Source organism: Galleria mellonella, unplaced genomic scaffold, assembly GCF_026898425.1.
Source record: "Galleria mellonella isolate WM207_F2 unplaced genomic scaffold, CSIRO_AGI_GalMel_v1 utg99, whole genome shotgun sequence".
NCBI classification, from domain to species: Eukaryota; Metazoa; Arthropoda; class Insecta; order Lepidoptera; family Pyralidae; genus Galleria; species Galleria mellonella.
The window spans coordinates 4972696-4992619 of NW_026442184.1; the positions used below are offsets into that span (position 1 = coordinate 4972696).

Below are 19924 nucleotides of genomic sequence, written 5' to 3' on the forward strand. Positions count from 1 at the left end.
AATACTTTAATATTTAATTTTATTGAAGGGGTGTGAATGTTGTGATTTAAATTCAGCCACAGTTAATCGCAAGTTTGTGGTAAACATGCATGTCATAAAACTCGACGTGATTTATCGTCCTCGTTAAACATTTTCCGTCCGATGAAAATGTTAATTACTCTATATTTTTATGAAATTCTGCTGTGATAGATTGCTGTCCCCTGTAATTAACGCTGATTACGTTCTTGGCTAGAAAATGTACAACAAATGCCAAGTTATTGTCATTGCAATATGGACACCTACATGAACTTGCAGTTTGTCAATATGATATTTCATAAAATGTTTTTGTCTTACAAAAGATGATACTTTGTGTGCGGAATTAAATTGGTTCAATATTAAGTTACTGTTTTTTTTTTTTTTTTTGTACATGTAATAAATAAATGGCTTATATGAAGTATGTAACTACAAATTTTAAGCAAATATTTTTAAATATATTAATCAATTCTTTTACATTATCACAATTAGACCTCTACTATTACAGTAAAACCACTCGCTATTTAGACTTAATATATTTAAAATATTTCTAAATTACAAGTAACGAATATACTTCAAAACTAAACGTGGATAAGTAATTGTTTGTTTATAAATACTATTTACAAAGTAGGTAAATCAAAATTTTGCATCAACCAAACATCTTAGATATCTTGAGGATAATATAGTGTATTTCTTTGTTCGCTACTAAAAATGTAATTCATAAGAGATCGGGAATGCTCATAATAAACGAGGAAATATATTCGACAAAAGGAGAGAATAGAAAAAGCTCCTTTGTACCATCCAATCCAATTCGCGGCACAACTATTAGAGCGGAATTATCAAAACCAGGCTATATTATAATAGTATATTAAAATATATGAATATTGGATATCACTCTTAACATGAAAATTTGGTGAGTACAAAAATCTAGTAGGTACTTTTCTGCGAATAGGGTGGCTATCTCTTATTGTGGGTGGCGTTAGCTTGCCATCATTCTCTTCATTCAAAGGTTGCTTGGAAGATGGATCTATTACATTGTAATTTTTGTTTCTGACAATGTAACATAATTCTCTAAAGTAAGGAAAGTAAAATAAAGAGTATTTATTTATATGGGTATTCATTAAGAATTTTCTCCAATTTAATTCAGTAGGGATAATTATTACAATTTCTCTGAATATATTATCGTTTAAACAAGCAAGTTTAAAATTCCACATCACGCGGTTACAAATACCTGACAATGTAAAAAACGTGTTTATATTTTTTTTTCTAGTCCAGATCCCTTTGTTATGTAGTCAAAATTGTAATTGTAGGTATAGTAAGCATATATTATTTTCGAAGAGATTACGTAGTATCAACGTCTCAAGGGTGAATTAAGGTAACGAAGGGTTACTTACGTCAATTATCTTCTTGAAACGCTCAATTTAGGATTATCGAAGCTAATTAGACGAAACTTCTCATCGATTAAATTACGTGTCTGTTTTAATTATTTTGGGATTACGCTTTATGTTTAACTTGCTAACGGATAGAGTTTCCTGCTTGGATTAGTGAATTTAGTCTTATATGTCTACCATATACGATTTGTTCTCATGAATTTGCATAAGATATCCTACGTGTTTATATGGGTTATTTGTTCGTTTAAACTGATTATCTAACATTCATATATTTTCACGTTTTCAGTGTAAGATACGAGTAATATAGATTTTGAGATATTAACATGGTTGAAGTTTTTAATGCAATTAACGTGATCGATATAGTAAGTAATTTGACTTTATTGGAATCAAATTAATATGCTCAGCGAAATGTAGGCATTTTGTTTTATCCCCAAGACGGAAATGGACTTTAATTACCCTTTTATTGAATTACTGTCATGAACATATTGAATTATATCACGTAATCAATATGCTATGGGGTGTGGGATAATAACATTCCACGCCCAATTAAACAGGGATTACAGTACGGAACGGAGCACAAACAACTGAGAAAAAACATTATCTAGAAAACAGGTGTGACATTGGGAGTGTTTTTTGCTAAATTGCAATGAGGCTGTTGCCCTTGCGAACGGGCTATGAACTTGCGAACCCGCATCATTAGTGTCATTACTCATAAGCCTAGAAATCTACTGCGAACATTCGCAAAAAATAATTATTAAAATCTTCTTTAACACTTCAATCCATCATAGTACAATTGATAAAAGGATTAATATTTTTGTATTATTTTGAAATTTGATTTGTCACTATATTTAATAACATCTCATTTTTTATGTTATGATGGAGCGAGTTCAGATCGTATAATAACAGATGGTATATGTAAAGGTTTATTAAAAGGTTTTTTCAACCTTATCTAATGCTTGAAAAAAAGATTGTATTTTGAATAATACATATTTGTGTTATTACTAATATATAATAATTTGACAGTGAGTTATATAAATCACCGTAAAAATATAAAATTATTTGTATGAAGTTAAACCTCTATTTACATGCCACATAATGGTATGTAAATAGTTGTTTAGCTTCATGTAAATACTTATGTACTTATGTATAAATAAAACACGACAATTGCTTCGGGCATAGCCGCTTGCCACTTTAAACTATGATTTATGTTGCATGTTATACAATACATTTTGGAATAACAACATGCCTACATTAGTCAATGACATCTCTGGCTTTACAATCGAGCCTTTGGATAACTTTATTGTAAAATATACAACATATAAAGCCTATGTATAAATGACAAGTTGCTTGCTACGTCTTACGCTTTATGTCATCGGGGAAGACAAGCTATAGATAAAATGTAGGGAATACGGCGTTTATCTCATGGATTAATTAGGTTTTATAACATTGTTCCCTATCACAAGAGCGTTTAAATGGCTACACAAACATTATAAGTGTCCACAAGGGTTTATGAAACACGAGGTAGCTTATGTGTCATCGTGTTATTAAGAATTTTATAAGCTTTCAAAATTTGATGTCTCTTTTGTACCACAAAATTATAATATGATACGCTCTCTCATAAGATCCTTTGACGCTCAACCGTATTTCTAACTATGCCATCTGAACGGCCAGCTCGTCTTTTTATAGCCACTATTTATAAATGCATGCAACCAAATATTTTTTTTTTCTTTTTCACAATGGCTTGAAAGCCAAAAATATTCCTTGCTGCGTCGTGATGCTATTAATTTTGTACCGGTTCTTTAATTGAATGTTAGTTGGACTTTTACAAAATGCGTTACACTTTTACAGTCTCAATTTAGAACATTATTTCATTAAGCTTTATTTACTCGTACATAAATATATCTAAAACATATCGTTTATAACATTATTTTATTAATATGTTGGATTACGTACACTTTATGAACAAATCTAGTTTCATAACAGATCGCGAAGGTAATTGAAAACTATGTTTATTAATTTAAAAATCTCATACGGCGACTTGATCACTTATTCTAATGAAGATTTTAAGAGTTTTTTTTTATAAATCGACATGTAATAATGCTTGTAAATAACCTTTATATACGAATAAAATCCATTTATATATACATATATATTTCGTGTTAAAAAATAAACAATAAATCTGAATTTTCGGTTGAAGGATTAAAGAGATTTGTTTTTTATTATTTCGCCTTGATAATGTAAAAGGACTTTATTACAAAAAGGTACGGTGAACTTTGATCTTTATTGAACAACAATCAAATCAATGTCTTTGCTGTTTCAAAGGGTTGTTTATACTCTTTCCTGTATTTATTTATCTTGCTTTAATCGCATTTCGATTCTAATTCATTGTCATTTTGTTAAATAACGGGTTATCCGTTCGAAGTTTAAAGTACTTTTAATGTTCGTTGAATAAAATCTATTTTCAAATTTTTGATTATTAGTTGATCTTAATGTTGATTTTTTGGGCTCGTCTTTATTTGACAGAGAACAGAGTACTCGTAATCGCCTGCCAAGTGTGGCAACTACTGACAAACAAGGCAATGGATGATTAACGGCCGATATGATGATGATCCGTTTTAAATTGCTGAAAATTGTTGAGCTGGTACTACATTACAGACTTTATAGTTTTGTCTAAAACTGCGCTTTATCCATCGTATTTAAGATTGAATTTGTATATTAAAATCATTAAACATTTAGATCCGTTTGTATTCGTATTTAGTATTCAGTTAAAGTGTGGCACTATATATTTTATTTCTATTTTAATTGTTTAGGCTATACTACCATTTCTACTTACTATTGTATTGTATCTTCAAACTACGGTGTGACAATTTTCATATTGCTGCTTCATGATAGTGTAAGTGTACAATTATAAGTGTATATGTATGTACTTACCTAATAACAGGTAATGTATACATTTTCTTAATAATAAGCTTTTATATCGCCGCGTTACTTTATTGCTTACGGAGTTTGCTCCCATTTAATCTGGACGTTGTCGGGGATATTTTATTGCCTTTCATTTTGCCGGACATGTTATCAATTACATCAGAAACGGTTTTGTTTATTTCCCTGGGTCAAATGAACGAATTGACTAAATATGTTACTTCGTATCCTGTCATACAACAAACCGTTTTGTGATCTTTAAAATGATGTGTATCGGGCATATTCAATTTAAAAGATTCTCGATAGATTATATCTATTTAAATTCATCATCATCATCATCTCAGGCGTTATCTATCCACTGTTGAACATAGGCTTCTCCATAGACTGCCATAATGAACGGTTCTCAGCCACTTGCGTCTACTGACACCCTGCAATATATTTGAGGTCGTCACTCCACCAAGGGGTGGGGGTGTGGGTCGTTCTACACTGCGACTTCTCCCATCGGTTGTCAGCTCTTCGAGCTATGTGACCAGCTTATTGCCACTTTCGCTTGTTTATCTTTCTTCTTTATATTGTGTATGATAATATACGAGAAAGGGTCTTGTTGAGTAATAACTCTCGCTAGTTAAACTGTATTATAATCATTTATATCAACTTTTTTTTTATACAACTTAGAATGGCAAACAAGCTGACGGCCCACCTGATGAGAAGTGGTAACCATCGCCTATAGACATGAGCAGTGCCATGAATATAACAGTATACTGTTGTAGCTTGCTTTAAGTGTTTGCCAATAGGAGTACCTGCGGTAGGCAGATAGCGGTGGCGATGAAACCGATTGTACAATCATATCAGTGACTAGTGAGATTGGATATGCTACAATAGTAACATGTATATAGAAATAGTATCTTTTTTTATAGTTGGAGGTGCATTTGTTCAGGTATCTCGTCTTTGCTATTTGATACGGGTGGCGAGATGCCTCCTTTATTGGACAAATAGATATTCGGGGATAGAGTTCAAATTAGGGCCATAAAGTAAGATCGACGACCTGTTACTAAAATAATAGAGTGGTCGGCTCGCGATTGGGCAAACCCAATCATCTTCCGGTCGTCTATTCGACGGTCCGAATGGAAAGAGTATCAGATTTACGGATGACGATAGGTATAAAGTGGATGTCTCTACTTTTAAATTTTTCATCCATATCGTCTCTGTATGCGCTGGTGCAAAGATAGTAGCTATTGGTACTTTTTTTTACTACGTAGTTATATAAAAAATCATTGTGCTTGTACACACTAGTAGTTGTAATGTAGGTTCCACTTTTATAATAATGAGAATGGATGTAATATTATTATGTACAAGCATAGTGTTACAAATGATAACATGTTCTAATAAAGATAATCGCAGCCATTTATTTGACATAACTGGATATGATGATTGGACAACTATTTGGATCTACGCCAAACGCTTACTTGTTCTTCCAGTAGCGACTAACATTATATCGGCTTTTATTTATTTATTAAGTTTTTATAACTTCCGACATAAATATACGGAAGCATAATATTTATTTCATAGGTGTTTGAAGTTTTCATGGTTACCTAGTCCTGTATATTTTTCTTTAACATTATTACACTGCTTGATCTCATATCTGTTCAGCAAGCTTTAATTCAATTATTGATTAATTTGTTTGTTGTTACAATATTGCTTTTAAGTTAATTATAGTTTATTAAAGCAATTGTTTATTAAATATCACCAAAGCCTCACTGCGGTTGCCAACCCGCCTTCCAAACGTGGCAACTACTCACGTTTCAAGTAGTTATGTCATGATAAATCGTTCTTAGGAAAATAATTTTTATAATGGTAATTGTTCAGCTTTACAGCTTTCGCCCACATGCTATGATTTTCCAATATAATTTCCAAATATCGGCGATGTTTTAAGCGTACAGTATATAATATCTAATAGTGCGTGTTAACGATTTGAATTAGTACAGTAATGTATGTTTACAGTTTTAAAGGAAGCTTGATGTAATTGCTTTTATTTAGTTATAATGTTAGCTCTGTGGTCCCGGCATAGAATAGGCCACCTCTTCCTTTCCCGTGGGAGTCGTAAGAGCCAACTAAGGGAAAGTGAGAGATAGACAGCAGCGTCCCTTTTAAACACATCTAAAGCCTAACTGCGGTTGACAATCTACCTGCTAAGCGTGGCAACTACTGGCAAAATCCCTAAGGGGGAGGCTTATGTTCAGCAGTTGACAGTTAAAGGCTGATATAATAATAATAATAATAAAATGTTAGATACATACTAAAAATATTTTTATAATATATTCCTTTATTAAAAAGGGACCTGCCTCACATACTTCGTTATTTCGCGGCAACTATTACTCTAAGTGACCTGACCTCACCCCTAGTGGGTTGGCTGATTCACTCAATGCTAGTCAACCAAGGGCGATGACATTATTGTTCTCATATTGTGTGTTTCACTGCGGTTAGCCTCAGCGTGATAGAATTGTTTAGTATTAAAATTATGTTTTTTTTTCGTTGCTTTTACGAAAGCATTTACTGTGTATTTTTTTTACACCACGAAGGTGGCAAAAAAGCATACAATGTCTGATAGTAAACGGTCACTGCAGCTTCCATAGACTAGGGATGTCGCGTGCCTGTATTTATTAGTCTTGTATAAACAACTAGCTTTTAGCCGCGACTTCGTCCGCGTCACAGGGATATGTTCATTGATCGGGATAAATAGTAGCCTATATCCTTCTCCATCCACCTAGTATCTGTACTCGAAATTGCATAGTGATTGGTTAAGCCATTATGGTGCCATCAGGCAACAAACACTTTCACATTTGTAATATTAGTAAGGATTATTAATTTAATTATTAATTTTAATTACGTTTATTAACAATTAGGTTGGTATCAGTTTGAAGAATCTGACTGAAATATGAATAAATAAAATTAAATGTAACGTAATTAATAGCAAACATTAAATTTATATTTTATGCTAGTTTATTTTAATAATGAATCTTTTTTATGAGTTGGTTACTTCAGTGGCTTCGCTTCTTACAATGCAGATTTTATGGGTTCTATTCAGTATTCGTAATCCTTCTTCGTAATCTTAATACAGATTTATTGTCACCATCGTCTTACACGTCAAGAAAAATGTGTGCGAGGTCTTTATCGTTTTTATTGGGATCAATATTTATACTGCGTATATTGTATATATTTATTTGATACCATTTAGTATTTTTGTATGTCTAAAGGCGTGTATATTACTTCTATTAATTTCATCATCATCATTTCAGCTGGTAATTGTCTTCACGTTCCTGCTGAACATAAGCTTTCCCCATAAGGGGTTTTGTCAGTAGTTACCACGCTTAGCAGGCAGGTTGGCAACTGCAGTTAGGCTTTTAGAGATGTTTTAAAATGGACGCTGCTCTCCATCCTTCGACAATTAAGTTCTTTTAATCGCCTCTTACGATACCACACACGAATGAAGGGATGGCTTGTTCTATGCCGGGACCACACGAACGGGACGGACTGATCTATTAATCTATTTTTCTTAAATTCTTCGTAAGCACCTAATAAGTATTGAAAAGGCACAGCATTCGTTAAACAAGTTCATTTAAATAAATAAATGTTCGTTGTGCCCTCATATATTCGTTATCGGTTTTATCATTATATCTTATTACTAGATGTTTCCCGCGGCTTTGTCCGTGTGTATCATTATCTAATGTATACTATGTTATGATACCTAACCTATTCGTGTACCAAATTTCATTTACTTAAAATCGTTCATCCGCTTAAGCGTGATTTAATAACAAACAGACAAAAATATTTACACATAATATTAGAAGGGCTTATATAGGTCTATGTTCAACAGTAAACGGATAACTACTGAGATGATGTTGGTGAGAAATATTCTATGAGACTTAAATTATTTTTGTTATTGCTTATATGGTATAGTGTAGAAAGTTGTTTCATATCGCTTGAATAAAGACTTTTTTTTTTTTATCGATTTACCTTAGTTACAACAGTAATTTTATTTTAAAGTTAGAATTAACTAGTTTATCCTTCCTTTGTGGAGAAGCCATTACTTACAGTTAATTCGCCCTCTGAGAATATAATTGGGTCCATTAATTCATATATAATTATCTCGAAATTCAATTAGAGTTGATTTGTTAATAGAATTCGTTCGAGAAATCAACTTTCAAATGTTAAATTGATTCCATGCCATTAACCGAATAATGATGATATAATATAATGGGCACACGTATTAACAACATAAATCACCACCACGATCCAATGTTATTGTTGTTTTCAACCGATTAAAGAAGGAGGTGATTCTCAATTCGATTGTATTTTTTTTATGTTTGTTACTTCATAAATTTCTCATTTATTTACGATTTGGATAAACCGATTATTTTTTTTTTTCTATCTGAAAGGATACACTTTCAGATTGCCCCATAGAAATTTTAAAATTGACTCATCGAGTCACGATTGTAGTTGATGCTTTGTTGTGGTGTAAAATTTTAAATTATTAATAGTAAATACAGTATAATCTTAAAATGAAGAGATTTTTTTCATGATACTTAGAATGGCAAACAACCCGACGGTTCACCTGATGGAAGGTGGTAACAGTCGTCTATAGACATGAACAGGACCATAATCATTATAGAAAACACTATTATGCCCATGGCAATGCTTATGTGGGGGCTATTCCCGAGGACTACGATTTTAAAGATAGATATAATAATTTTTATAATTATGACACCATTAAGTTAAATAATTTTTATACAAAACATTTACCCCCTTATTCATAATAATGTCAAGTCTCTCATAAATTTATTTAAGCTATTGAAGTGTTCTATCTTTTTCTGTTGTATAAAATTTTTAATTTGAATGAAAGAGACAAAACACTTCAATAGCTAAAATAAGTTTGTAAGAAAGAGGTTTTAGTTTTTATGAATAAGGGAGTTAGAATGTTTTTAGTTATTTAGAATGTCAAGCGAAATACATTGGTTTATATTCAATATCGTTTAAGTACAGCATAGTTTAATTTGTGAGCTGATGACAGCCAGTTGTTCGCGATGGCGATAAATGAACGGTCCCGATTTGGTCATCCCTTAGATATCAGTCTATTAACAGTCACATGCCTTGGTAACCAGTACATATTAACTCCAGCAATTCCTTGTTTCAAAGGACATTTCAAGCAGTCTATTTCAAAATTATAGCTGCGACTAACATTAATCCACGTTGTATTTCGTGATGGATTAAGACTTATAACCAGAGATATGAAGTTAGACGAACTAAGTTTTTAATGTGTTATGTTTTATATTATTTATTGATAGTAAACTCCTTTGTACACTGTCAGACAATCAATCCTTTAACGTTTTTATTCGACTTCCAAAAGGAAGAAATTTTCATCTCTATTTGTTGTGTTTATGTTACGCTATATCTTCGGCAATTCTGAACCGGTATTAATTTCTTTTTTGCAACCATTTACTTCTGTTTCAGTCAAATTTGATTCATTCTTTTAGATTAATTTTCACACCTTTTTTAGTTTTTTTTTTTTTTTATTTTTTTTATATGTACTTTAGAATTTAACATAAAATTTTGTCTTACAAATTACATACATTTGCAGTATATACCCATATTTAAATTTATGCTTGTGCGTGTTTCCTATCTACTTTAAAGAACTTTATCTATGCTTTATATAACTATTAAAAATTAAATGTTAATCTTTTAAAATCTTATTAATCTTACTAATATCGATTCTTAATTTTATTTAAACAAGTATTGAGTAATTTTAGTAAAGTTTGTTTTAACTCCATTTCCTCGATGTATTTAGTTTTCATTAATTTTATTTGTAGATTAGAAACCGATTATTAGTTGTAACATCGCATTATTGGAATATTCAGAAAAGCGTACAGTAATAACAAATCTGAAATTGACTTAAATGAATCATTAAATAGTAAGACTGTGTGTGTGATTTTCTACGAAATTCTGACGCAAGTACGGATTATTTACTTTATACAAACTGTAAATTGTGCCGTTTTGTTTTAAATAGTGCAAACGGTCAAAATTTATGGCTTGTAACGTCTACCGCTTAGTTTGTTGGTAGCTGTAACTAAAAAACAAAATTAAAAGCAAACATGTAGAATTAATTGTTTCAATTAATGAAATTTTACTATCTTACTAATATTATGCATGTAAAATTTCTAAAGATATATGGATATTTGATATTCAAATAAGCTAAACGGACTTTAGTGAGATTTGTCCTACTTGTAGTATTTCTTCATTCGTACAGATACAAAAGTATAAATTCATATACCAATTTTAATTTATTTTGCTTTTTACAGATATAACTATAATTTTATAAGTATTTGTTAAGTTAAAGTTAAATCCGCTTCGTGTTTCAAAAGCAGAAGAGCTATTATTACTGGCCATGGTTATGAGATCGAGTAGTCATTAAATCTGCCTAGCCAACAGATATCTGCTTAAATTTCCGTTCGTTCAACAAAAGACCTTTTTGCGTTAAGTATAAGGATTAACATACATTATGTGTCTGGCAAAGATTAATGCACGACCGATTTGAAAATATAATAATAGTATTATGTAAATCTTCGATTTGAATACGTAGAAATCGCGGTCGACAGGGCTTCGAGAAGCTTAATGTTTATAATATGTACTTACTAAACCTATTATAAATGTAAAAAAATGTAAATATGGATCTGTCTATAATACTTCTATTGCTCAAACTAGAATAAATGAATTGACGTATTTGAAAGTAATTCTAACTAAAAATAATAATAAAATAATGTATCTGACGAGAAAAGACCCAAAAGTTTTAACTTACGACCTTTAGAACCATCAGAATTGTTGTATATGAAAATGAACCAACTACCTACGTAAAGTGATTCCTGGAAATGTGATATTAAAGTGAATTACATAGAAGCCACTTTCACAGAACTGTTTTATGTCAAAATAGTAATTGTCCGCTTGTTAACAAAAACTGGGCTACGTCACAGTGTAATTATGACTGCGCCGTAATGGATTAACTGAATGTACAGTTGTGACATCACAGCTCGTTATGAATTAGACCACAAGGTAGTTCTGGTTAATAAATATTGCGTGAAATTTATTAAAATAACAAATAACTAATGTCACATACTGAGATGAGATTGGGTAAGAATGTAAAGACGTTACATGGTAACTCTTAACTGATTTTAGCGCTATTAAAGTCAGGTAGTTTGTGTTATTATATATTATAAGTATATAATATCTTGAACATAAATACAGATTGCTTGCGGGAAAGAAATCAAAAAGAACTGTTCGAGTTATCTATCGTTTCACAATAGTTTCCATTGTTAATATATGCTCTTGCTTTATTTACTACATAATAACTCGTCTCATCGCATTCATAAACTCTAATTCTAGAGATTCTTGCTTTTATTTATTAGATATATACAAGTAATATAAAATCATGTCTAGATTAATAACTTATGTTAAGATTTCTAATTTACAGAAAATAGCTATGTACATATATAGACAAGCATAATATCGAGTATGACCTTATTACTCCCAAATATTACGTTGTTTTGAATATTCGAAGATTTCTTATTACTTTCCGGCAAGAGAATGTAAACAAGCGAGTCTGTTGTTTGTACAAATATTTTGTTGCTTTAAATGCGATATGTTTTATACTAGATTTGTTTAAAGTCAAAGCCAATTTTCGTATACTTTTTCATGTACCCGTACTTTTTTGCGTTTCGCGAAAATGCGCTCTTCATTTTGCATTTCAAACTTTACGTTTAACGTGTTTTTGTTTTTTAAAGTAAAATATAAATATTTTAATCTATCAAAAACTTAAGTTTCAGTATGTAATGGGTTTAAAGGGAGATATCTCATTGAATGGATTGGACAAAGAAAATCATTATTTCCATTAAGATGTAGGTAATAAAAAAAGTTAATAGAATACAAGTACTAATTTATTTCATGAAAATGTGGAACATTATTTCCCCGAATTATATGAGACATGAGATAATCTAATTAACAAGGTCGTACATTAGGTGTTGCATGCAAAAGTAGGGATCAGGTGTCCCCACACTAATGGACTGCCAAGATAAGCTCGAACTAGCGTTTGTCAAAGCTTTGGCTAAATGTATGTCATAATATATTCTTATTTTAGTACTGGTATTAAGTATTAATATTTTATTAATTTATTGAATTTTCACAAATGATATATATTTAATAAAATATACAGAATAAAATATTCCATCTAAATTCATTCAGTTACATATAAAATATAATAAACCGATAAACTGTACTCACTTTTTAGTTTATAACTTATCATAATTTTTTCTCTGTGCACATTATTGTGACTAACTGGTAACTTTAATCGTTTACATGAATCGTTTTCACGTATATCTGCACTTAGGAAACTTCTATATTGCAGTTCTAAACCACAGATACCACAGCCTTCGCCAGCACACACGTGATAAACATGTGGTCACACCACATTGAGATAGGAATATATATATGTGTTATTAAAATAATATTTTTGTTTTTCAATGACTTAGACTGTATTCACTTTATGATGTAATTAATGATTTCTTTATAATTTATAATATGTACATTTTTTCAATCCTGTTATTATACAAGCCAAGAGCGAAACAAGCATCGTGTCCGATAACAATGAAGTCAAAAGCCTTTTCGCGCAAAATGTTAAGCCAATCAGCATTTGCGCCACAGTCACTGAACTTGTTTAGAACAATACACACGTGCGGGTCAATAGTTTCCTCTTCCGGTTGTTTCGGTTGACCATGATCTCTGCGTTGATTCATGATTTATATGTCGTGTAATGATATATATGTTTGATTCTTTTGATAAATTTAAATATGTTATTTTCTTTTTGTTTCAGGAAATACCGCAAGAACAAAAAATCGTCGATCCCTTGAATCACACACATCACTCCCTAAGACTGAAAACTCACTGCCGTCTTCCAGAGTATCTCCTAAAAACACTTTTAATTTACCATTTGGAATTAAATCGCCGCTTCTCAAATCTTCAACAACTAATACTGTAATTTCAAAGACTAATGAGAGACGGCGTAGTTCCGAGAATGCTGCTAAACCTAGTTGTATACCTTTATCTAAGAAAACTATAGAAAAATCCATTCGCACTTCTGTATCTCCTAATAAACAAGATACAGTAACCACTCAAAAACCTGATAGTAAATTGAAAACTGAATATAATAGAGGCAAGTCTATACGTAGAAGCCCAGAAAAGGCTAAAAGTGACACCGAGAATACTAGTAACGATAGAAGACATCGAGCTCAAAAAGATAGTGAAAGTCTTAGTGAAAAATATCATTATTCAAAGAAAAGACTGACTAGTTTAGAAAATAATTCTCCAAGAGACAAGAATGACACTAGGAACTCACCATCCAAAAATGTATTAAAACAAAATTCACATGTGAATCTTAAAACTGATGCTAGCGCAAAATTAGAAGAAACTAAAGACGCGGGAAAAATGTCTACTCTTCATGAAACTCTTAGACCTCATACAAGTAATTCTAGACTTTCTCAAGAGATGGACAGTTTAGCTGCGTTGACTAAACAAACTTTAGATAGGGTAAACAAATTGTCAAATAATTTAAATAGTAATAAGTTAAATTTAGATGCGTCTGAGCCAAGTTTTGACTCTTTATTTGCACCAAACTCTGATCAAAAAAATAACCACAATATTAATTATGGTCTCAATAATGAAAGACCGATTCAGAACAGAGGAGTATCCGAAAGATTGCAGGATATAGACAGGGCAGCTCAGAGACTAATTGACTTTGAAAAGCAAAGTGCAATGTTTTCTGATCTCAGTGATGATACGTCTAGTCAAAATCGCCGTCTCGATAATTCGTTGACGTCCTGTAGTCATACACCTGTTTCTATATTAAAGAGAAAGTCTATAAATGAAGAAAATGCTATATCTACAGCAAATCAAGCCATAGCTTCACCTCCAGTAACATTTTCCCCAAGCGTTATCGAACCTCGTAGCTGTCGGTTTGAGAATAGACAGCGTCAGGGTATACTAAAGAAACGTCGTAGCTTAGATGAATCTCAAGTTGCTAGAAGGAGGTCATGTAGCCCTGAAGTTTCATTTGCAGATGACGGATCACTAGATACAAATAAACCAATATTAAAAAATAGAAGATCATCCTTAGAGGATGTTGTAAGAAATAGATCGCCCGATGGTCATATTCAGGGCATATTAAAAAGAAAAATGAGTAGGGAAGAAGATCATACAATTGAAGATATATCGCACGGCTCGCCAGAACCTCATGGTATTTTAAAACGTAAATCCAATTCTAGCTCGAGTAGTAGCACCACTTCATCTCACGTCTCCATCGCGCAAGCAGTTCTCTTAGCAGCCGCTGGTGGAGCTGAAATTGTTGACGATGACAAAGAAATTGTGAGACCAATCCTTAAGAAAAAAAGTTTTTCTGAAGAAAGACCATCTCTTGATGTTTTACCGTCTGATACACCGAAACCAATTTTAAAGAAAAAGTCTACAGAGCATGATGATCATGAATTTGATCTTCCTAAGAAACCTATTTTAAAATCATCTAAAAAGCTGTCTGGTGATGAAGGGCATGCTTCTAGTTTCGATTTGAGCGAAGACGACAGAAGCTCTCGAAGACCTTCACTCCTTAGGTCCCGGACATCCGATCAATCCGGATCAGAATGCGAGGCGACAGTTAAGCCTATTTTAAAGCAAAGAGGTTCGAGTCTCACTAGGGAACGTAGCCAATCCCCGCGCCCACGACTCTCGTTTTGTGCGGACAACGATACAAACATTAGTGTGACGAATTTCAGTTGCGACGCGAACGACTTGTTGGCGGCTGGACCGCGACGAGTACTGAATATCGCGCACGAACCGGAAGAAAGCTATCCAAGCGCTGTTCTTAGGAGAAGGAATCTCCGACCAAAATCGAATCCGCGATCTAAAAGTTTAGCATGTGATGTGAATGACGAATTACTTTCGATACTAAATAATAGAAGAATAAAAGTAGACGAAAATTGCGAAAATGGATATTGTGAAACGTGGGAGCTGAAAAATTCTGTGGATACAGAGGACAATAATACAGTTAAAACATTTCCATCAATTGCAGCTCGAATAAAAAGTATGGAACAAGCGCTTACTGATGTAAAAGGAAGAGACATGCCATCAACGTCGAAATCTAAAATTCGTGATAAAGAGCGGTTTAAAACTCAACCTATCACAATTGAAGAAATGCGTTCTGTTACTTCAAGGTGAGTCATATTTTTTTATTATATTTTCTTGTTACTTCATTTTGTATTTTTAATATTTGACCGGTTGCAATTTTTACTTAACATTATAGTCATTATGTATAATTTTTAAAAACTGGCAATTGGTATTATTTATTCCTAAAAATAGATGTCTTCATATATACTATAATACTAAGGAATTTTCGGCTTGATATGCCTATTTCTTATTAGGATGACTACCTTAAATTTGGCGTTTCTCGAGCAAAGGTGATTGTGCTCTTCATACACCCGGTGTGTTAGAAGTCGAATATTGGCTCGTCGCCATTATTTTGATGGGCGGGCGCGCGGTGTGCCCACGCCAAATGTTTTGTTCCGAACTATGTACAATGTAATATCTTGATGTGATATTACTCATTACTGTTATTTCTAGTTTGTTTTTATACAAAGGAAAGCCCTTGATTATTTGAAATATTCAAACTTTGTGATGTATCAAGATTTCTTTAAAAATATATTAAAGAGCATTATTGTAGTCAATCAATATTGAAATGAGCTGCCTGTTCTACATTTGTTTAGGAATTGAGTTTTATTTATTGTAAGATTAATCCTATAGTACCGATGAAACCTCCAAACGATTTTTAATTAGCAATACACGTAGTTGGTAAACAAAGTTGTGTTAATTTTCGGATGTCTGACATCATCTTGTTCAGTTCACTTGAAGATAACGCCTGTAACGTAGTTGTTCAGTTTATTAAAAAAAAATCTATTGCATTTATTATTTCTTTACTGTTGTGTGTCCTATTATTTACATGTCGCAATATACCGTTTCATTATGGATCGTCCACTTTTAGAATGGTAAGTAATCCGTTACCAGACTTCGTCATATCTGGGTTAGTGTACCGTGCCTTTATTTTGCATTGATGTTGTTTTGTTTACTATTTAGGTCACTGTAAATAATTAAAAGTATTTAAAATTAACGGAATAATTTTTCAATTTTGCATTAAATTTCATATGTAACGTAATAAAGTTTTCGGAAATTGACTTTGAAACGTAGAATAATAAGAGACGAAAAGCGGTGTTTCTTTCGAAGTTCCATATAAAAAATAATTATGTGTACCGCTATTGAAAAGGTTATTTCTGTTTTGTAATTAATATACACATTTTACAATTTTTAGAAAGGAATACTTTTTTGTGTATTAATTTGACTTGATGTTTTTATCAATTATTATTCAGTTTATTTTCATATTTATTATAATGAAGATTAAGGTTTATTTGAAGTATTTGTCGCTAAAAATAAATTATTACATCATATTATTATATGAGCCACGTCTGAAGGCTTTGTGAAAACAAAGGCGGTCTAGAAACTCTTAATATTAGGCAGCGCCATCCTACAATTAATATTACGGAAAAATTTTATATATGCCTGAAATTGTATGTAACTTAACGATAATGCGAGACATATATAACAAATCATCAATCTTACATCTTGCCATCTTTATAGAACCATCGTAGTCTTTTTTTTATTGGTGATAGTATAATGGTAACCCCGCCTGCGTTATCGGTATACACTGTCGGGGCACCAGTGAGTGATGATAAATGATGATGAAGCAGGTCAGTTAGCCCATGGTAAAAAATTCAACAAGAATTAGTCACGATGGTTTTCAGGGGGAACTACGTGGAAGTCGATCTAATAAGATATATTGCTAGCAATAGGGCTGTCAAACTCTATTACAATTCCTTACCCCCAACCATCATAGTCGTAAATAATTATTTAATCTAACTTGCAATAAATTCCTTGCAACTGCACTTGCATTACTGTATTTCGGTTTGAACAGCATGGGGTATGGCAGTAATATTACTGGACACAGAGACATAATACTATAGCCCTAAAAAATGGCAACACATGAAAGACATAATTGAACACCATAGTGAATTTTGTGATGTCTATGGTACTATGTCTATAAGCAACAATTACCACTTACCATCAGGTGAGTTCTTTTTTGAATAAATAATGGAATAGCAACCCTGCCTGCGCCATCGATATGTGCTGGTGGAGCAACAATAAAGGATAATAGGCGAGAATAAAAGCGGGTCATTTGGTCCATTGTTACGAATGTTTCCAGAAGTAACTATGATGGTTTCCAGGGGAAATTATCTGGAGGTCGACCTAATGAGTGTAATTCTATTATTATACCAATTAATTAGTATTATTACTATAGAGTCTATAAATTCTATTACTAATAATCCCTTCCCCCCATCAGGTGGGTCATCGGCTTTTTATTTTAAGTACAATAAATACACAATAATAAAAAATAAATAAACAGTCTTTGGTCGGAAAACGCAGGTGCGGTATTCTGAGGAATTATCATAATATTCTACTTGCCCATATTTCTCCAATATATACAATGCAATATACCAAAGGCTCTTCAAGGATTACTACTGAATGCATTCCGGTATCAGCGATATTTAAATCTACTATTGTCGAGGGGTTTTTAAGTCGTTGCATTAAAGACGGACACATTAGAAAATTAATCAGGATGAAATATTCTGGCAAAAATTTAATGTAGCAACATAAGATCTCCGTTTTAAATATCTTTTGCTCGAAATTCGCAATATTAATTCCAAAATTCGAGCAAATAATTTTGTTCATCAAAAGTTCAGAAATAAATTCAGTTCCATACTCGTAACTAGGTCAGTAACAACATATCGTTATATTTGATATTGTAACCATTTCGTAGTGTAGTAATTGGGATTGGGTAATTAGGTGATTCGAAACCTGTCGGGAAATTAAACATCCAATATAGCAAATAATTATTTCTATCTATCCATTTAAGAGCTGCGCTCTTGTCGGTGGGGCTCTTGCCACTCACTACGATTTTCAGCGAGTCTCTTCACCTCTTGATACGACACGACACCAACTCCTTCCTTGAACTGCCTGATGTAACTATGTCTCGGTCTCCCTCTCCCCCTTCTTCCTTCTATCTTACCTTCTATTATAATGTTCATAAGTTCGTCGTGTCGTATCAAGTGTCCTAACATTTTTTCCCTTCTGTCCTCAATAGTTTTAATAATTTGTCGTTTTGCCTTAAAATAATTATTTACTCTTGTTATATTTGTTTCCTCCCATATTATGTTCTCCCCTTGTGTATGGCCCTGGTTCTTGTATATACGGTTCAGAGATTTAAAAGAGCGACATAAAATATTGTCCTTTTTTCTCTCGATCTTTGTTATTGTTTAGAAATCCTTTTTTAAGCAATTTTTAAAAGCAATTAACGACCTATTACCAATTCGACTATCTATTTTTTATGTATTTGATAATTACTTTTACAAACAATAAGTCTTACTTCCTTGTTGGTCCTATATTTAATTTAACATGATTTTCTTTGCGGAGCAAAAAAATTACTGGTCGTTACGTTTAAAGATACACGATCCTTGTTCTTAATTCCGATATTCAATATAATGTATCTACGAGTTATCGTCGTTCATCGGCTTTTTCACAATAGAAGGAGTTTCTTTGCAATATAAAATGAACTTATCATGTTTCCTTTCTTAATTATTTGCCTCTAATGAAGATTTTGGAGCAATAAACACTTCAAGCTTATACATCTGGTACATAATGTTATCAAATTATTATAACATTGCTATTAATCTAGCAAATAAATATCGACAACATCAACCAGCCTGTATGCCAATCTGAACGGTGTTCATGTCGGAAATACTCCAGTTACTGGGTCAAGCTTTATTTCTGGATCTGTTGTACGCGTACTGGCAGTTTTATGACCGTCTGATCTGCCACTCAAGTTTGAAAACGATGGATTCATTAGGGACTTGATTATGAAACACATTAGAGGCTTTGTTCAAATGTCAAAATGTCCGCATGGCTTTATTTTACGTAATTACAGTTATATACAGGAAACAATTATTTAGTATATATGTAAAAGATTTTTTTATGCAGCTTAAAATGGCAAATAAGCTGATGGCCTCCTGATGCTGATGGAAAATGGTAATTGTTGTCTATAGATATGAACAGTACCATGGACATATCCGAGGAGGCTGTGTCGCCACGATACTTTCCCATTATCTGTACTCGTATCATAACCAGTTTCTAAGGGAGCTGTCGTAAATTTCTCCGAAATCTACTTACATCATTGAGACGAATGAAAATGGTTTCACTGTGTTACTTCCCACGAACGTTTATGTTTCGGAATCAGCATTCAGCTTAGGCTTTTCCAGACATTCTTCACATGTGATGGTAACTGTTTAATATTAGACGAGTGGTATACTTATTTACTAACATGGTAATAAAAAAAGAAGCAAGACGTGTGT

The 19924-nt window shown here is 32.4% G+C and overlaps 1 protein-coding gene across 5 annotated transcripts in view; it reads left to right on the forward strand.

Annotated features, from left to right (window-relative positions):
• LOC113521302 (uncharacterized) overlaps window positions 1-19924 on the forward strand; it is a 132788-nt gene that overhangs the window by 100741 nt on the left and 12123 nt on the right. For all 5 annotated transcript variants that reach the window (XM_052902942.1, XM_052902944.1, XM_052902943.1 and 2 more), the window contains one exon: window positions 13237-15625. In XM_052902942.1, the coding sequence (XP_052758902.1) occupies window positions 13237-15625 (2389 nt within the window). The remainder of the gene's footprint in view (window positions 1-13236; window positions 15626-19924) is intronic.